General features: G+C 45.5%; 2 protein-coding genes across 2 annotated transcripts in view; both read right to left on the bottom strand.

Annotated features, from left to right (window-relative positions):
• Positions 1–952: 952 nt before the first annotated feature.
• Positions 953–6,396, bottom strand: msl1a (MSL complex subunit 1a). The gene is made up of 9 exons (XM_067232460.1): positions 6,278–6,396; positions 4,786–5,594; positions 4,012–4,247; positions 3,619–3,893; positions 3,111–3,175; positions 2,925–2,992; positions 2,443–2,567; positions 1,768–1,840; positions 953–1,673 (listed from the first exon to the last, which is right to left on the bottom strand). Exons 2-9 carry the CDS (start codon positions 5,440–5,442, stop codon positions 1,583–1,585), a joined length of 1,590 nt encoding a protein of 529 aa, XP_067088561.1. The 5' UTR covers positions 5,443–5,594; positions 6,278–6,396; the 3' UTR covers positions 953–1,582.
• A 3,538-nt stretch (positions 6,397–9,934) lies between these two features.
• The window catches only part of LOC136938120 (GTPase IMAP family member 8-like), a 261,770-nt gene continuing 256,762 nt past the window's right edge, over positions 9,935–14,942 (bottom strand). Inside the window, 2 exon segments of the mRNA XM_067231372.1 lie at positions 9,935–10,445; positions 10,447–10,609. Coding sequence (XP_067087473.1) covers positions 9,935–10,445; positions 10,447–10,609 — 674 coding nt within the window.

Here is a 14,942-nt window from a genome sequence, read left to right on the forward strand (position 1 = left end):
ATTTGGCGCAATACGACGGTGGGTCACAATGACTGATGGGTCAGAATGACCCGAAGATAACACAAGGGTTAAAGTATGTAAGTTGTATTGCATTGCTCAATTGTTATCAGTCCCTGTTTTTAGAGTCTGTAACAGCTAGTGCTAATCCGTCTAGTGTAGCCTACTGTAGTAGTGCTACTGTAATTTACAGTACCTAAGGTATCCCAATTTGAACTGAAAATGCCTAGTTCTTTGTGAGCATTGTCTTGTTCGGACGGTTGTTTATATTTTAGTTTATTGTTAGGCCTATTCATTTTATTATTGTTTGTGTGTCATTTTATATTTTGTTATTTTACTGTGCTATGTACAATTTAGATCGGAACATTTTCCATCACAGAAACTAGAAAGTTAACAATTTAAGACAGATAATTTAAATACCCATGAACCGCCAAAACTATAGGTTCAAATAGGGAGAATGAAAATAGAGATGTTCGGGATATTGTATGTAGATAAAGCAAAGCAATAAAGAGAATGAAACAACCGGAAGATAATAATTTATGTATAGCTCTAACTCCTTAAAAAAATTGTATTTGGTTTAGTTAGTAGTTAATAACCGTAACAATTTTAACCGGAATGATCTCGAAAAACGAGAACCGTTAAAACCGAATCTAGACGTAGATTCTTTAGAATGGTCTGGCATTCAAGTCATACTTTTATTTTGAAGGCGAATTTCCGAAACCGGAAATACCATTGAGGCAAATTTCACGTTCTCTAGTAGCTATCCCATAGGCTTGTTATACATTACCCGTAGTTAAATGAACTGGGCTGTATATGTTATAACGAAAAATAATATTCACTATAGGCTAATTGAAAATGTATCATGTTGTAACGTGGTCGTTGTCAGCAGATTACAAATTATGTAATACATTCCATTCACATTGACAAAAAAGCAATGATGTACGCCAACGACACGTTAAACTTTCAAGAGCATAAAGCGTTTCTCTTTTATTACAAGAACATTGGTTGAAACACAAACCAATAACTGTTGGCGGAACTGCTTCAAACATATATTTATTTTCAGCCCACTTAATGTCCTGCAACCTTCTCCAACTGAAGGTTCCCTCTTGCAACAGCAAACAATGACAGAAGGGACGGACAGCTACATTCTGCGCTGTGGTTCAACAATGCAGGTCAATGTGAAAATGACAATTCAACAGTTTGAATAACTTTTTGTGTGTGTTGTTACTGAGGTGATTTTGGGAGATGAAGTTCTGGAGAAAGCAGCAACCCAATCCTTAGTAACAAACCCAGAGAAAACACACACACACACACTCCATAGATTTGTCCATCAATACCAGTAATAAAATCCTTCAAACTAGCCCGAATATGAACTCAGGGGCGACATCTGCCGTGCGGTTTAGCGACCACGTCCAGACCTTTGACACAGGTCATTGAAAGGGGGTGAGGGGGCGGTTAACGAGGGTCCCCTCAGTCCTGGGGTCTTCTCACACACAGGGACTCGTGGTCGCAGAAAGACAAGGTTCTGAATGTTCTGGTGCCGAGTGCTGTTCTCATCTCTGGGTCGACAGGACGGTTTCGGGGACTATTTCCGGCAGGTCCGATGAGGGGTTTGTTTCTTGGGCACCTCCACTCGGCAGCGACTACGCTCGTCCAACCACGGCAGGTCAAAGTTTCTGGGAGGAGCAAGGGTGAGGAAAAAACGTGTAAGTTGTATTTGGCGTGAATTCTGTTGTATCCAGTGTTACTCGTTGCTAGGATTCAACTCACCGTCGCGTTAGCTTGGGCAACGGTCGGCCGAAGGCCACCACAGGCAGGTGAGGGGTGATAATAAGGGCCTCCACTGAGGGAAGAGAACTTTATTAGTTTTCAGTGATGACCATTTTCCTACATGTTTTCCTGTTCTGGTATCTGTATTGTCATCGATTTTAAAGACCAAAAACAGTCTGGGCAGTTTTTCCTTCAACCGATTGTGTAACACCAGGGACGCCGCAAATAATTTTGGGGCCCCATGAAGAGATTATAATCTGGGCCCCCCTTCCTCACTATTTCAGTGGGAGTCAGTTGGCTGAGCGGTGTGGGAGTCGGGCTAGTAATCCGAAGGTTGCCAGTTCGATTCCCGGTCATGCCAACTGACGTTGTGTCCTTGGGCAAGGCACTTCACCCTACTTGCCTCGGGGGAATGTCCCTGTACTTACTGTAAGTCGCTCTGGATAAGAGCGTCTGCTAAATGACTAAATGTAAATGTAAATGTATTTCTGGTTAAGTCTGTTTTTTTTTCATTCAACTAATGTTCACTCCAAGCTTTGAGGGCCCTGAGTAGTCAGTCCCACCGAACCCCCTGCTTCGACGCTCCTGCGCAACACTGTTTCACGCTTGGCATAAAACAAGCCAGCAGCACTCCTTCTGCCGAGTGTGAGTGGTGGAGGGTCTGGCTGGACGTACCGTCCTCGGCGTCAGGGTAGAAGGACAGCACCTCAGGCTCGCTCTCCTGGATGCCCTTCCTCCGGTTCATCCTCTGCTGGAGCCGCTGGAACATCCGCTGCTCCCGGATCCTCTGGATGTCCCACCTGAGCTCAGGCCCGCGAGAACCAACACAGAGAGAGAGAGAGAACCAACAGAGAGAGAGAGCGAGCAAGAGAACCAACAGAGAGAGAGAGAGAGCGAGAGAACCAACAGAGAGAGAGAACCAACAGGGAGAGAGAGAGAACCAACACAGAGAGAGAGAGCGTGCAAGAGAACCAACAGAGAGAGAGAGAACCAACAGAGAGAGAGAGAAAGGACAGACGATGGAAGGTAAACAATGGAAAGATGATAGAAAAGGGAAGATATGTATATACATATATACACACACACACACATGTAAACACGTAGATGTTCCACAAAAACAAGCCTCCAAAAAGAAGACCCGTGATCGCTCAACCTACCGCTTCCTCCTCTTTTCATCCAGCTCGTGTTTCGAGTGACGCTTCAGGAAGACGCTGTCCTCTAGATTCTGTCAGACAACAACAACAAAAGCTTGTTAGAAGACCAACCAAAGGAGAGCCATCATTGTAAATCAGCTCAAGTCATCCAATCAGCACCGCCCGCCTGCCCGCCCGCCCGCCACCCACCTCAGGGATGTCTGTAGCCTCGTCCTCGCTCAGGGGGTCCATGATGTTCTCTCTCCACGACGGGACTGGGTACCATGGGGAAAGAGACAGAGGTCATACTATTAGTACACAGGGGTAAACAGTACCTGTCCCAAGTTTGGAAACATCTAGTCCATTATCGTTTTGGAGAGACACAGGCACGTTCCTATTGTTTTTAAGCAACAAAGAAGATTTACTTTGACCAAAATGTACAGATATTGGTCCAAAAATCTGCATTTCATCAAACTGTCACTTTAGACATTATTTGGAGAACATGCTAACTCGTTGCATACATGTAGGTTCGATGCCCTACAGACCACGTTTGAGTGGTTGAATTCATGCATTAAAACAATGAAAAGTTGCAGCGCATGCGTCTCTCAAACACGATCAAAGGCTCGGTGTTGCCAAACAGTTGACAGGCCCTGTGTGATGTCACTGTCAGCCATTTGCCCGTCCACACAGACCACCGACGCAGGGTCAGGTCACTCACTAGTGACGGACTCCTCCTTCTTGGGCGAGGGCTCTCTCCACGGCGACGGGGGCGGCTGGTGCCAGCAGCAAAGGTACATGTCGGTGGTGGACAGGTAGGACAGCTCCTCAAACTGGGGCGAGTCGGGGCTGGTCCCGGGAGACTCCTCCTCTTCCTCCTCCTCCTCCTCTCCCCGCTCCGCCGGCTCCTGCTTGGGCACCAGCGCCTCCTTCTGGAGCGCCGACTTGGCCTGGGCGCGCCGCTTGGCCGAGCGGGGGTCCTGGAAGAGGAAGCGTCTGACGAGAGAGACGCGGGGTGGAGAGACGTCATCGTGGGGTTAGAAAACTCACCGTCGCAAACCCGAGTTTGAATCACGTTGTCGGGGGTTACTCAAGGCGCGAATCACCCCCTTACCTTTTGTGGCCCTTGCCTCCTCTACCGAAATGCAGGGTGCGGGGCGTGCTGCCGCGGCCCTCGCCCGCCCCCCCGTGGCCCTCTGGCGTCTTGGGCGGTGACCCCTGGTCCTCCCGGAGGGGGGGGGTGTGGGCCGGGGGGGGGCGCGGGGCGCGCTGGGCGGCCAGGTGCTCGGCTCCGCCCTCCCTCCTCCCCAGCTGCAGGCGGCGCTCCATGCGCTCGATCCTCGCCAGGAGCTGGAGGGGAAAAAGAATGGGAAAGAAAGTGACGTGGACCAGTAGACATCTGAGATTTCCTCTTCTTGGTTTTTTTCGTCTTTCAAATTGCATGTTACAATGCTGTGTTTTTGCGTTAATGTACTGACTTGAAGTTTCTGTGGGTGGACTCTAAGCCAGCTTCAACAAGCAACGTTTTGACAGTCTAAAAGAGTGTGATAAAACGATAGTGAATGACGGAGACGCCACTGGAGGCAGTCTCACTTGACTTGGTTACAGAGGATGATGTCATAGGGCCGTTTACACTAATGCACCACTGGTGGCATAGTGGAGCTGATAATGGCTGCATGTGCGTTTTCAAAATCAATTCTCAAACTATCGCACCATATCATACGGTTGGTTCTATCAGTCTTGAGAAGTAGCCACATAGCTTAAGCCTGTTTTTTTCAGAGGGTACAAATGAAATCCAAATCATGGCTTCTGACATTCCTAAAGGCTACAAGAACGTAACTCGTCATAACTTGACAGAAGTTCGGGAGGCAGTTCTCCGAGAGCGTACCGTCTCCTTCTCTGCCTTGAGGTCGTCAATCTCCTTGCTCTTGTTGTGGAGCTGCAGCTGCTGCTGCTCTATGAGCTCCAGCTGCAGGAGGAGGATCTGCCGAATACAGCTGCTCTGGGCCGGGGAGTGGCTGGCACCCTTACGGACCCCCCCCCTCTTGCCTTCCTGGCTGAGTCCCGAAGCCTGTGGCCCCCCAACCACCGCTGCTACGATGCCCCCCCCCAGACTGTCTCGGGGGTGCTTGTTAGCGGTCAGCGCTGCGGGGTCCATCTTGCCCATGTTGTTGTTGTGTCCTAGTAGTGTTTTACTCTTGACAGGAGAGCCTGAGTCGCCCCCCATGGACCTGAGGGTAGTCGACTGGATCCCAATCCTCCCCCAGTTCTCCTCCTGACCTTCTCCCACGCCGGTGTGTTGTCCAGGCCTGCAGGCCACCACCTGCCCCTGGCTTGGCACCTTGGCTTTCCCCTGGTGGCTGTGTGGGCCGCTGTTGTGGATGTTCCCCAGCACGGTGGGGGGAGGCAGGCTGTGGACGTAATCACACGCCTCCCTCCGCAAACTGGGAAACGGCTCGGTCTGCGTTCCTGTCTGGGGTTTGGCCAGGTCTGCTTTCCCGCTGTCTAGTTTGTAGCCTCCGTTGGTGAACACAGAGGAGGTCATGATCCTAGCAGGTCGCCCCCTCTACGGCTGGCGTCCCTGCCTACCAACGCCCACCAGGGTCTGGTCAGGGCGTTGGTGGCACCGAGGGCTGGATCCCGCACTGTGGATAGTGTGCGTTTTCAACAATTCGTAGTCCGGATGCCAATGTTAGCCTGAAACACGAGTGATAATAATCATTAAGGGAAAATCGCAATGCAGTCAGATTATTTTCTGCAATGCAAATCTGTCAGCGTTGCTTAACGAACAGATCAATGTCCTAGCTGAACCGCAGGAAAATCAGCTAGAGACGGCAAAACCATGGTCATAAATGCTAGCTGGAAAAGTGTCAGTGGAGACTACTCGAACACGGAACTGCGGAACACTTTCCCCGTGCATGCTACTCTCCTGGGTGAACATAGCTATGAACCGGCATCATGCATTTGAAAACGTTTTCTGCTAGAAAGGATGGAACCGGCCAGCTTTAGCTGAACAAGTCTTGCAAGATAAAGAGATGTCACTTTGTAGATGTGTGGGAAGAAATTAGGAGTCCATATTAACAATCAGATTCGCTAGCTAGCTACTTTATCATGCAGGGTGTCTAGAAGCCGGCTTTACATATGAGACTGCAGACCCTGCCTGTCTAGCAATATGTCCTCCATTTTAGGTCTGCAGGAACGAGCAAAACAATGACAGTCCCTTCGACTTCAAGTAACCCTGGTCCATTGACGCCATTTTAACTATAATCGTTTTAAAAGACCTGGTCCTTTCTATGGACGGTTACCACAAACAAGCTGTTTGTATTTCATGCTTAATGTACAACCTGTCAAACAATTTCTATGTCCTCATTCGAACTCACCTAGTAATCGCCTTCATGCCCTCCCCAAGTGTTCTTTTAAAAATCACGTCTACGCGCATGCGTCGTCGGTGAACGATGTAACAATTTCTTCAGTCTTTGGACCAAAAAGTTGCTACATTTTATTTCCTACTTTATCAGACGAATTATACTACGTTGCTAGTTATTTTAAACGTCCAGTGTTTCCGTTAACAAGTGAAAAACAATTAACTAGAAAAGCAAAGTGTAGCCTAACTTATATTTGTAATTTGACTCAAGCCCAATTTTACTTCGATTAAGTATGAATTGCGGTTTTTCCAATTGGTTCCTGTGATTTTATAGTCAGCTTTGAATGATGTGAAAATTCTTTATCGGAATTAAAATATATGCGTGTCATCACCTTGAGATTCCAGACTAGTAGGTTACTGTTCTATCCGTCAGATCTTTACTGCTATGTCACCACTAGAGGACGTGCTTTAACCACAAGCAGTTTGAAAGTATTATGGGGCTACGTAGTCTACTGTATGGTCCAGTTGGATTATGAGGGTCCGTTTAGGAAATAATTCAGACTGTCCTCACACAAACACATATGAAACACATCCAAATTCACATATGAAACGTTCAAACACATCCATACTACTGAAAACTCACATCCACAAATGTGAAATGCTCGCATAGACACATGAAACGCATTCATCTGTGAAATGTTTACTCGGATTCATACTACTGAACATTTAGGCTACATACACACATATGAAATGCTCGCACAGACGCGATGTGAAACACATGCCTCAGATAGCCTATGAAACACTCAGGTATTTTAAGGATGAGTAAGAAGCTTTGAGAATGTAAGAGTGTGAGAACATTTTCACTATATCCGGAAGGCATTTCAGTAGTTAAGCAATTTTACAAAAACAGGAGCAAAATCTCATTGAGTACTCATTAAGTAGGTAATCAATGATCAAAAGTTTTTTCGAAAATAATTTTGCAACCTTTCGAAACTTTATTTCCACATACACAGTGAAAGGAGAGGAGAGAGGAGGAATGGGGAGATGAGAACATAGAAACCTATAACAGAGTAAAGCAGAGCAGAGTACAATAGAGTCCTATTTCTATCTGCAGCATTAAGTATGTGAAGACTGTGAAGACTACAAAAGCCATCCACCCTGCACTGGACGGTTTTTAAAATTGGATTCATCTTAAGTTCACCACATAATTTTTTTTGTCCAAACCAAGAGTACGTTCAATTGCAATTACCTCTGGAGAAACATGGACTGCATCTGAACGGATGTTTTGGACTGGAAGGCTATTGTGCCATCATAAGTTAATGGTTCAGATAAAGATTGTGCTTGATAATTGAAATCAATAAATCCATGCTATTTCTGAAGAAATATACTGTGTACCGGATGTTTTTTCTACAAAGCTTGACTGTCACTGATGATTTTGGTTTCTCTTTCTCTATCAGTCATTTTAAAGGAGACATTCTTTACCTAAGTAGGCTACCTGTTCTGTGTAAAAGTAACTACTGAACAGGAGCCTCATCAATCACTGACTGAAAACAATGAACAACATCCGTGATTTGACAAATCTACAGAAACCCACAAGATTGAGATTCAAAAAGAATGACTATTACTGATGAATCCTTTCCACAGTGCAGATGATGTAGGGGTTTATAAAAGGCAAGTGTGAAGGGTTCATTTCCTTCAACTAACTTCTTTTAACTTTTCACAATCTTGTTACAACTTTTACCATCTTTCCATCATACATCCCTACAATATTCAATTCATCTTAATTAATTGTTAAATAACTTGACAGCCATGTGACAAATGTCTACCTGAAAAACTCTCGCTCTGGATAAGAGCGTCTGCTAAATGACTAAATGTAAAACCTTTTTTCAATAATTATTTTCTGCTTTTTTATGGCTTTATTGGACAGAGACAGTTTAGAGACACAGGAAATGTTTGGGAGAGTGAAAGAGGGGAAGACATGCAGAAATGTCCTGAGGTCCTGAGGTGGAAACAAACAACTTGGACTGCTTGATATGTGAGAACATATTGTCAAGAAATCTACTGGACATGAATCTGTCTGTGGTCAGGGCATGTGACGGATCCAATGTCAAATGGAAGTTAACTGTTTGCAGTTTAAATTCTGAATGATGGACTGAAACAGCTTTGACACAATCCAGGTCTGACAGCTGTGGCCCGAATAAAGAACATCCTGTAACAACATATTTACATTTATTGGAGGTTTTAAAGAGCTTATCCCCATTTATGAGTGCACCCAATTAGGCATTTTTGGCAAACCATATACTTTACCTTTATATAAATTCTATATATACACATTAATCTGTCTGGTATTGCCATGTTGTGCTGATTGTAAAACATAATAGTTAATTATTTCCGTTGATCTTAAATTCAATCGGCAAATATAGAACTTAACATTCATAAGATTATAGTAACAACTTAATTTAGAATTTAATGAGAAGCTCTATTTGTATGTACCCAGAGTAATTTTTTTAAATACTTTTGTTAAGAGTATTTCAATGATTCCAACAATATAGTTCCGATGTAGATAAAAAATAACGTGTAAGTATATGGCAAATTCATATTTTATTTATCTATATTTAAATTGTAAATGAATATATCTGTACATAGTGTATTCACTAGGCTGAAACACTGGTGTGATACACTCATCCTAGGTCTGAAACTGTTCTCAGCATGTTTTATTGGAAGCCAAGAGTTGTGTATAAGGCAGGGTCATATTTAGACAACATTGTTTTCATCACAAAACATGAGGGAGATCCTTTCTTCAGGACCATGTCGATGGTGGCCCGTGCTCTGTCCTTCCTCACTGCCTCCACCTTCACTGCCTCCATCTCAGCATCGTTGATCACCCTCTCCTGCAGAAGTCCATCCAGCAGATCATCCAGGACAGGCATGGATCCAATGCAGTGGTAGCCTACATTCATGCAAATTATTATGTAGCTTTCATTTGTCTGCTGTTTCCTACCTTATACATTCCTTATGTTACATTGATCAAAATGTACTATCTTGGTTCTCTGTTAAATTGTCTTCCCACCACAAACATCAAAACATTAAGTTAATAACAGAAGTCATTACATGCACCATGGTTGAGCATGTTGTCATAATTGTAGGCCTAATTCACCATAGAGCGCTTGTACATTTGCAATGTGCTAGCAGTTTTGACATCAGAAAACACATTAATTTAAGTAACAAAATTCACTGATCTGAAAGTATATCCACTTTATATTGTCGTTCTGTTCACAAGCCAGCCCCTTTGAAAGCAGCTGATTATCAGTTGTAAAAGTGAATTTGCTTCTAAGTAACAAAACAGAAATTTACTATTTTCCTTTCTACGCTTAGTTTTATTTAATTGCGAATGCCTTTGTTAATCGCTTTAGTTCAATCACAGTACTGCACTCCGTTGGATTATAAAAAGGACACCTGCAAAATATGATCATGAGTGCCTGGTTCTCCAGATAATCGTGGACACAGATTCCTGGCATTATTAGAGAGATATTTCTGTCTGTATAGTTGTGTGTTGTGTATTGTGTCTCCCTCTCTGTTTCTACCATCTCTCCTTCAACATTAAGGTGAATTTACAATAATTATGAATTTACAATTATTTATGTACCAGAGCTGCTGTTAGTACAGTTAATAATCAATACTCACTATTTGGAGGCTGTTCTATGCTCCTGGCTCCTGTCACAGGCAGTAGTGACGTCAGACTCCAGTTCATTTTTGTACCTCCATCCATCTCAGGCTGAAACACATCTCCACTGTTTGCTGCCACCATCTCCTCCATCTTGTCCAACAGCTCAGTGACCTGAGTGTCATCACCCCTGTTCTTATTGTTAAGGACATGATACCTGTTCCCACATTTCTCAACAAGCCACTGGAGGGCCTTCCCTTCTGTCTCAATGTGCTGTTCAATGGTTGTGTCTCCCAGACAGTCCCCACGAGTGAACAGCACTATAGTGTGACTCCAGACTCTCTCACTGAGAAACTGCAGGTGTCCCTCTACAGAATTGGCTTCTTCCTCTCTGAATGAAAGATCCAAGTCTATAACCAGGAGTAGAGTGTGGGGCCCTGGAGGACACAGAGACACACTGCGTACTATCTCCTGTTTAACCAGCTCAGTAGTCCTCTCTACAGGGAGAGCCCTCCTCCACAGTGACCTGCCTCCCTGCTACTTCTCCCTGTCTCTTCACACACTGAGCAGCTCTCCTCAGGTCAAACTCCTCTCTGCCCAGGATGGTGTTTCCTGATGAACTCTTCCCTGCAAGTTTCCCCCCCAGCAGCACAATCTTCAGCTCTGAGAGATGGAGGGAGTCACCTGTCAGAGAGAGAGAGAGAGAGAGAGAGAGGGGGGGGGGGGGGGGCAGAAAAAGAGAGGAAAAAGAGGAGAAACAGGGAGAAAAAGTGAGAAAGTCAAAATAGACATTTTTATTAATATTTTTCACGTCATAAATGTACTGAACGATGGAAGGACTGGTAAATTATACTGTGAAGGAAAAAAGAACAGTGTGTTCTTCATCAGATAACATAATATCCTGTTCATTTTTACAGGTGTCATGGTGCAATGAAAAACTTCAAATGTATCCGTAACTGCTAATATGATGAACTTCCTGGTTATGGTGAATTATTTTATGACTGAAGGCCGAATTATACTTCTCCGACTCCGTTACGGACAGACGGACGGACGGAGTCGGACGGATTGGTTGAATTTATAGTTCTCCGAAGGCTGTGAGTGCTGAAAACAATTCACCGCCAGAAGAGTAGGTGGCGCAACGTTTTTTTGTAAGTTGTCGTCGAGTGTTTATTTACCTAGGTTATCAAGAAGTCGGAGCAAATGTACAAATTAGCCGTTTCATCAATAAAATACGCACATTTTCAGCAACTACACTGCCCATTTCTCGTCACATTTTAATTCAGATGCTGATTTACATGTACTGTTTAGCTGAAATATTAATTGTAAAAACTTACAGCAATGGCGGTCAAAGGATTCTGTTCGTCCTGTTCAGAGCCATAGAAAAAGGCTTGTGGGCGAGTGTGGGCCTGTCTGGTTATGTGTGTCTGTTGGGGACAGGCCTGTCTGTTTATGTGTGTCTCTTGGGGACAGGCCTGTCTGGTTATGTGTGTCTCTTAGGGACAGGCCTGTCTGGTTATGTGTGTCTCTTGAGGACAGGCCTGTCTGGTTATGTGTGTCTCTTGAGGACAGGCCTGTCTGGTTATGTGTGTCTCTTGGGGACAGGCCTGTCTGGTTATGTGTGTCTCTTGAGGACAGGCCTGTCTGGTTATGTGTGTCTCTTGAGGACAGGCCTGTCTGGTTATGTGTGTCTCTTGAGGACAGGCCTGTCTGGTTATGTGTGTCTCTTGGGGACAGGCCTGTCTGGTTATGTGTGTCTCTTGAGGACAGGCCTGTCTGTTTATGTGTGTCTCTTGGGGACAGGCCTGTCTGGTTATGTGTGTCTCTTGAGGACAGGCCTGTCTGGTTATGTGTGTCTCTTGAGGACAGGCCTGTCTGGTTATGTGTGTCTCTTGAGGACAGGCCTGTCTGGTTATGTGTGTCTCTTGAGGACAGGCCTGTCTGGTTATGTGTGTCTCTTGAGGACAGGCCTGTCTGGTTATGTGTGTCTCTTGGGGACAGGCCTGTCTGGTTATGTGTGTCTCTTGAGGACAGGCCTGTCTGGTTATGTGTCTCTCTTGAGGACAGGCCTGTCTGGTTATGTGTGTCTCTTGAGGACAGGCCTGTCTGGTTATGTGTGTCTCTTGAGGACAGGCCTGTCTGGTTATGTGTGTCTCTTGAGGACAGGCCTGTCTGGTTATGTGTGTCTCTTGGGGACAGGCCTGTCTGGTTATGTGTGTCTCTTGAGGACAGTCCTGTCTGGTTATGTGTGTCTCTTGAGGACAGGCCTGTCTGGTTATGTGTGTCTCTTGAGGACAGGCCTGTCTGGTTATGTGTGTCTCTTGGGGACAGGCCTGTCTGGTTATGTGTGTCTCTTGAGGACAGGCCTGTCTGGTTATGTGTGTCTCTTGAGGACAGGCCTGTCTGGTTATGTGTGTCTCTTGAGGACAGGCCTGTCTGGTTATGTGTGTCTCTTGAGGACAGGCCTGTCTGGTTATGTGTGTCTCTTGAGGACAGGCCTGTCTGGTTATGTGTGTCTCTTGGGGACAGGCCTGTCTGGTTATGTGTGTCTCTTGAGGACAGGCCTGTCTGGTTATGTGTGTCTCTTGAGGACAGGCCTGTCTGGTTATGTGTGTCTCTTGAGGACAGGCCTGTCTGGTTATGTGTGTCTCTTGGGGACAGGCCTGTCTGGTTATGTGTGTCTCTTGAGGACAGTCCTGTCTGGTTATGTGTGTCTCTTGAGGACAGGCCTGTCTGGTTATGTGTGTCTCTTGAGGACAGGCCTGTCTGGTTATGTGTGTCTCTTGGGGACAGGCCTGTCTGGTTATGTGTGTCTCTTGAGGACAGGCCTGTCTGGTTATGTGTGTCTCTTGAGGACAGGCCTGTCTGGTTATGTGTGTCTCTTGAGGACAGGCCTGTCTGGTTATGTGTGTCTCTTGAGGACAGGCCTGTCTGGTTATGTGTGTCTCTTGGGGACAGGCCTGTCTGGTTATGTGTGTCTCTTGAGGACAGGCCTGTCTGGTTATGTGTGTCTCTTGAGGACAGGCCTGTCTGGTTACACATACTGATTACACATAACCGCTTCCGCTTCCTGGGCACCATCCTCTCCCAGGACCTCAAGTGGGAACTGAACATCAGCTCCCTCACCAAGAAAGCACAACAGAGGATGTACTTCCTACGGCAGCTGAAGAAATTAAACCTGCCAAAGACAATGATGGTGCACTTCTACACAGCCATCATTGAGTCCATCCTCACCTCCTCCATCCCCATCTGGTACGCTGCTGCCACTGCCAAGGACAAGAGCAGACTGCAGCGTATCATCCGCACTGCTGAGAAGGTGATCTGCTGCAATCTGCCTACCCTCGAGGACCTGCACACCTCGAGGACCCTGAGGCGAGCGTGGAAGATTGTGGCCGACCCCTCCCACCCTGGACACACTCTGTTTCAGCCACTCCCCTCCATGCAGGAGGCTGCGGTCCATCAGGACCAAAACCTTCACGCCACAAAAACAGTTTCTTTACATCTGCCACTGGCGTCTTCATCAAGGCCAAGGGCTCAAACAGACTTTAAACCACAGACCTTGAATCATTGCCATATTTGCACCCTTGCCATTTTTGCACCCTTGTCATATTTGCACTAAGTTACCCTATTTGTATATTTTTATATTGTATTCATAGCTACTTAATTTTTTAATTTCTATCCTAAATTCTTACAGCCCTTAATATTAGTTAGACCTTGTACTGTTAGTATAGTTAGACTTGTATATGACTTATGATCCCTAAATGTATGCACCTTCCTGCCAAAGTAAATTCCTTGTCTGTGCAAACTTTGATGGCGATTAAACCCTTTTCTGATTCTGATTCTCTTGCCGATTATTGCTACCTGAGCTCACGTGTTTCTGCCGCTCATATGGGCAGTGTTTACTTTGAAGGTTTCATGGCGGGCGTTTTCTCCATGAAAATAGAGCAAAGGATCGTCACCGACTGAAGTGCTCCACATTGAGAGCCGCAGCAGTCGTAACAGCGCCCCCTCACGTGGATCGGCCTTGTGACCGCTTCCATTCGTACATCTGCTGCTATGTTTGTAGTGACGACACTGCCTCCGCTCACGCTCCCGGACTGGAGGAGCGCGCCGCTCCGTTCTAGAACTCACATGGAACACGGGGACCCTGCGACAAAATAAGAAGTATCCCAGTAGTGTGTGTGTGTGAGAGTGAGAGAGAGAGAGAGAGAGAGAGAGAGAGAGAGAGAGAGAGAGAGAGAGAGAGAGAGAGAGAGAGAGAGAGAGAGAGAGAGAGAGAGAGAGAGAGAGAGAGAGAGAGAGAGAGAGAGCATAATAAACCATATTCTTTGAAAGCCATGTCTAAAGTATATGTGCTTTGGTTTTTGGTGTGCAGTTATCCCCCTGTACGTGCGTGCAGATCCAGGCTATAAGTGTTTTTTGTAGACTACCAGGTAAAAATAATGTTCGGTAAAATATTTTTAAAATAAAACTACAGTCTACTAAAGATTTAAATCAACTTCAAAAGTATGTCTATAGCCTACTACTGATACACATAGTCTTCGGGATTTAGGCTTGCATAGGCAGTAAGAAGGAAATCATTTTCATATAAAGAAAGAATGTGACAACATGTGCAGCCTACACGGTTCCGTCCGCCCCTGTTCCGTCAGTGATGAGTCACGCGGATAGTAGGTTATGGAGGCAGCAAAGCGTCGTTGACCCACTTTCCCCACATTCCTGTCTTTGTAACTTTCTAAGTTGAGACAGTCATGTAACTGTTCACATGCTGGATCGAGTTAATGGCGTAAGGTTATGTGGATGAGGCTGCCACAAGGAGTCCCGGGGAGCAAGGCGGTAGGATATAGGATGGCCAGGCGTTATATACCTGGCACGAGACGAATAAAGAGAAGCCTCTCGAGGTGTATTAAACGTATCACGGAGCATCATTACACAAGAAGCAGCTTGTACATAGACCACCTTTCAACAAGTAGCGCGCTAAAGTGTTTTGGGTATTATGTCAGTGATATTATTAATTAAATAT

The sequence above is a fragment of the Osmerus mordax genome, chromosome 3 (assembly GCF_038355195.1).
Source record: "Osmerus mordax isolate fOsmMor3 chromosome 3, fOsmMor3.pri, whole genome shotgun sequence".
NCBI classification, from domain to species: domain Eukaryota; kingdom Metazoa; phylum Chordata; class Actinopteri; order Osmeriformes; family Osmeridae; genus Osmerus; species Osmerus mordax.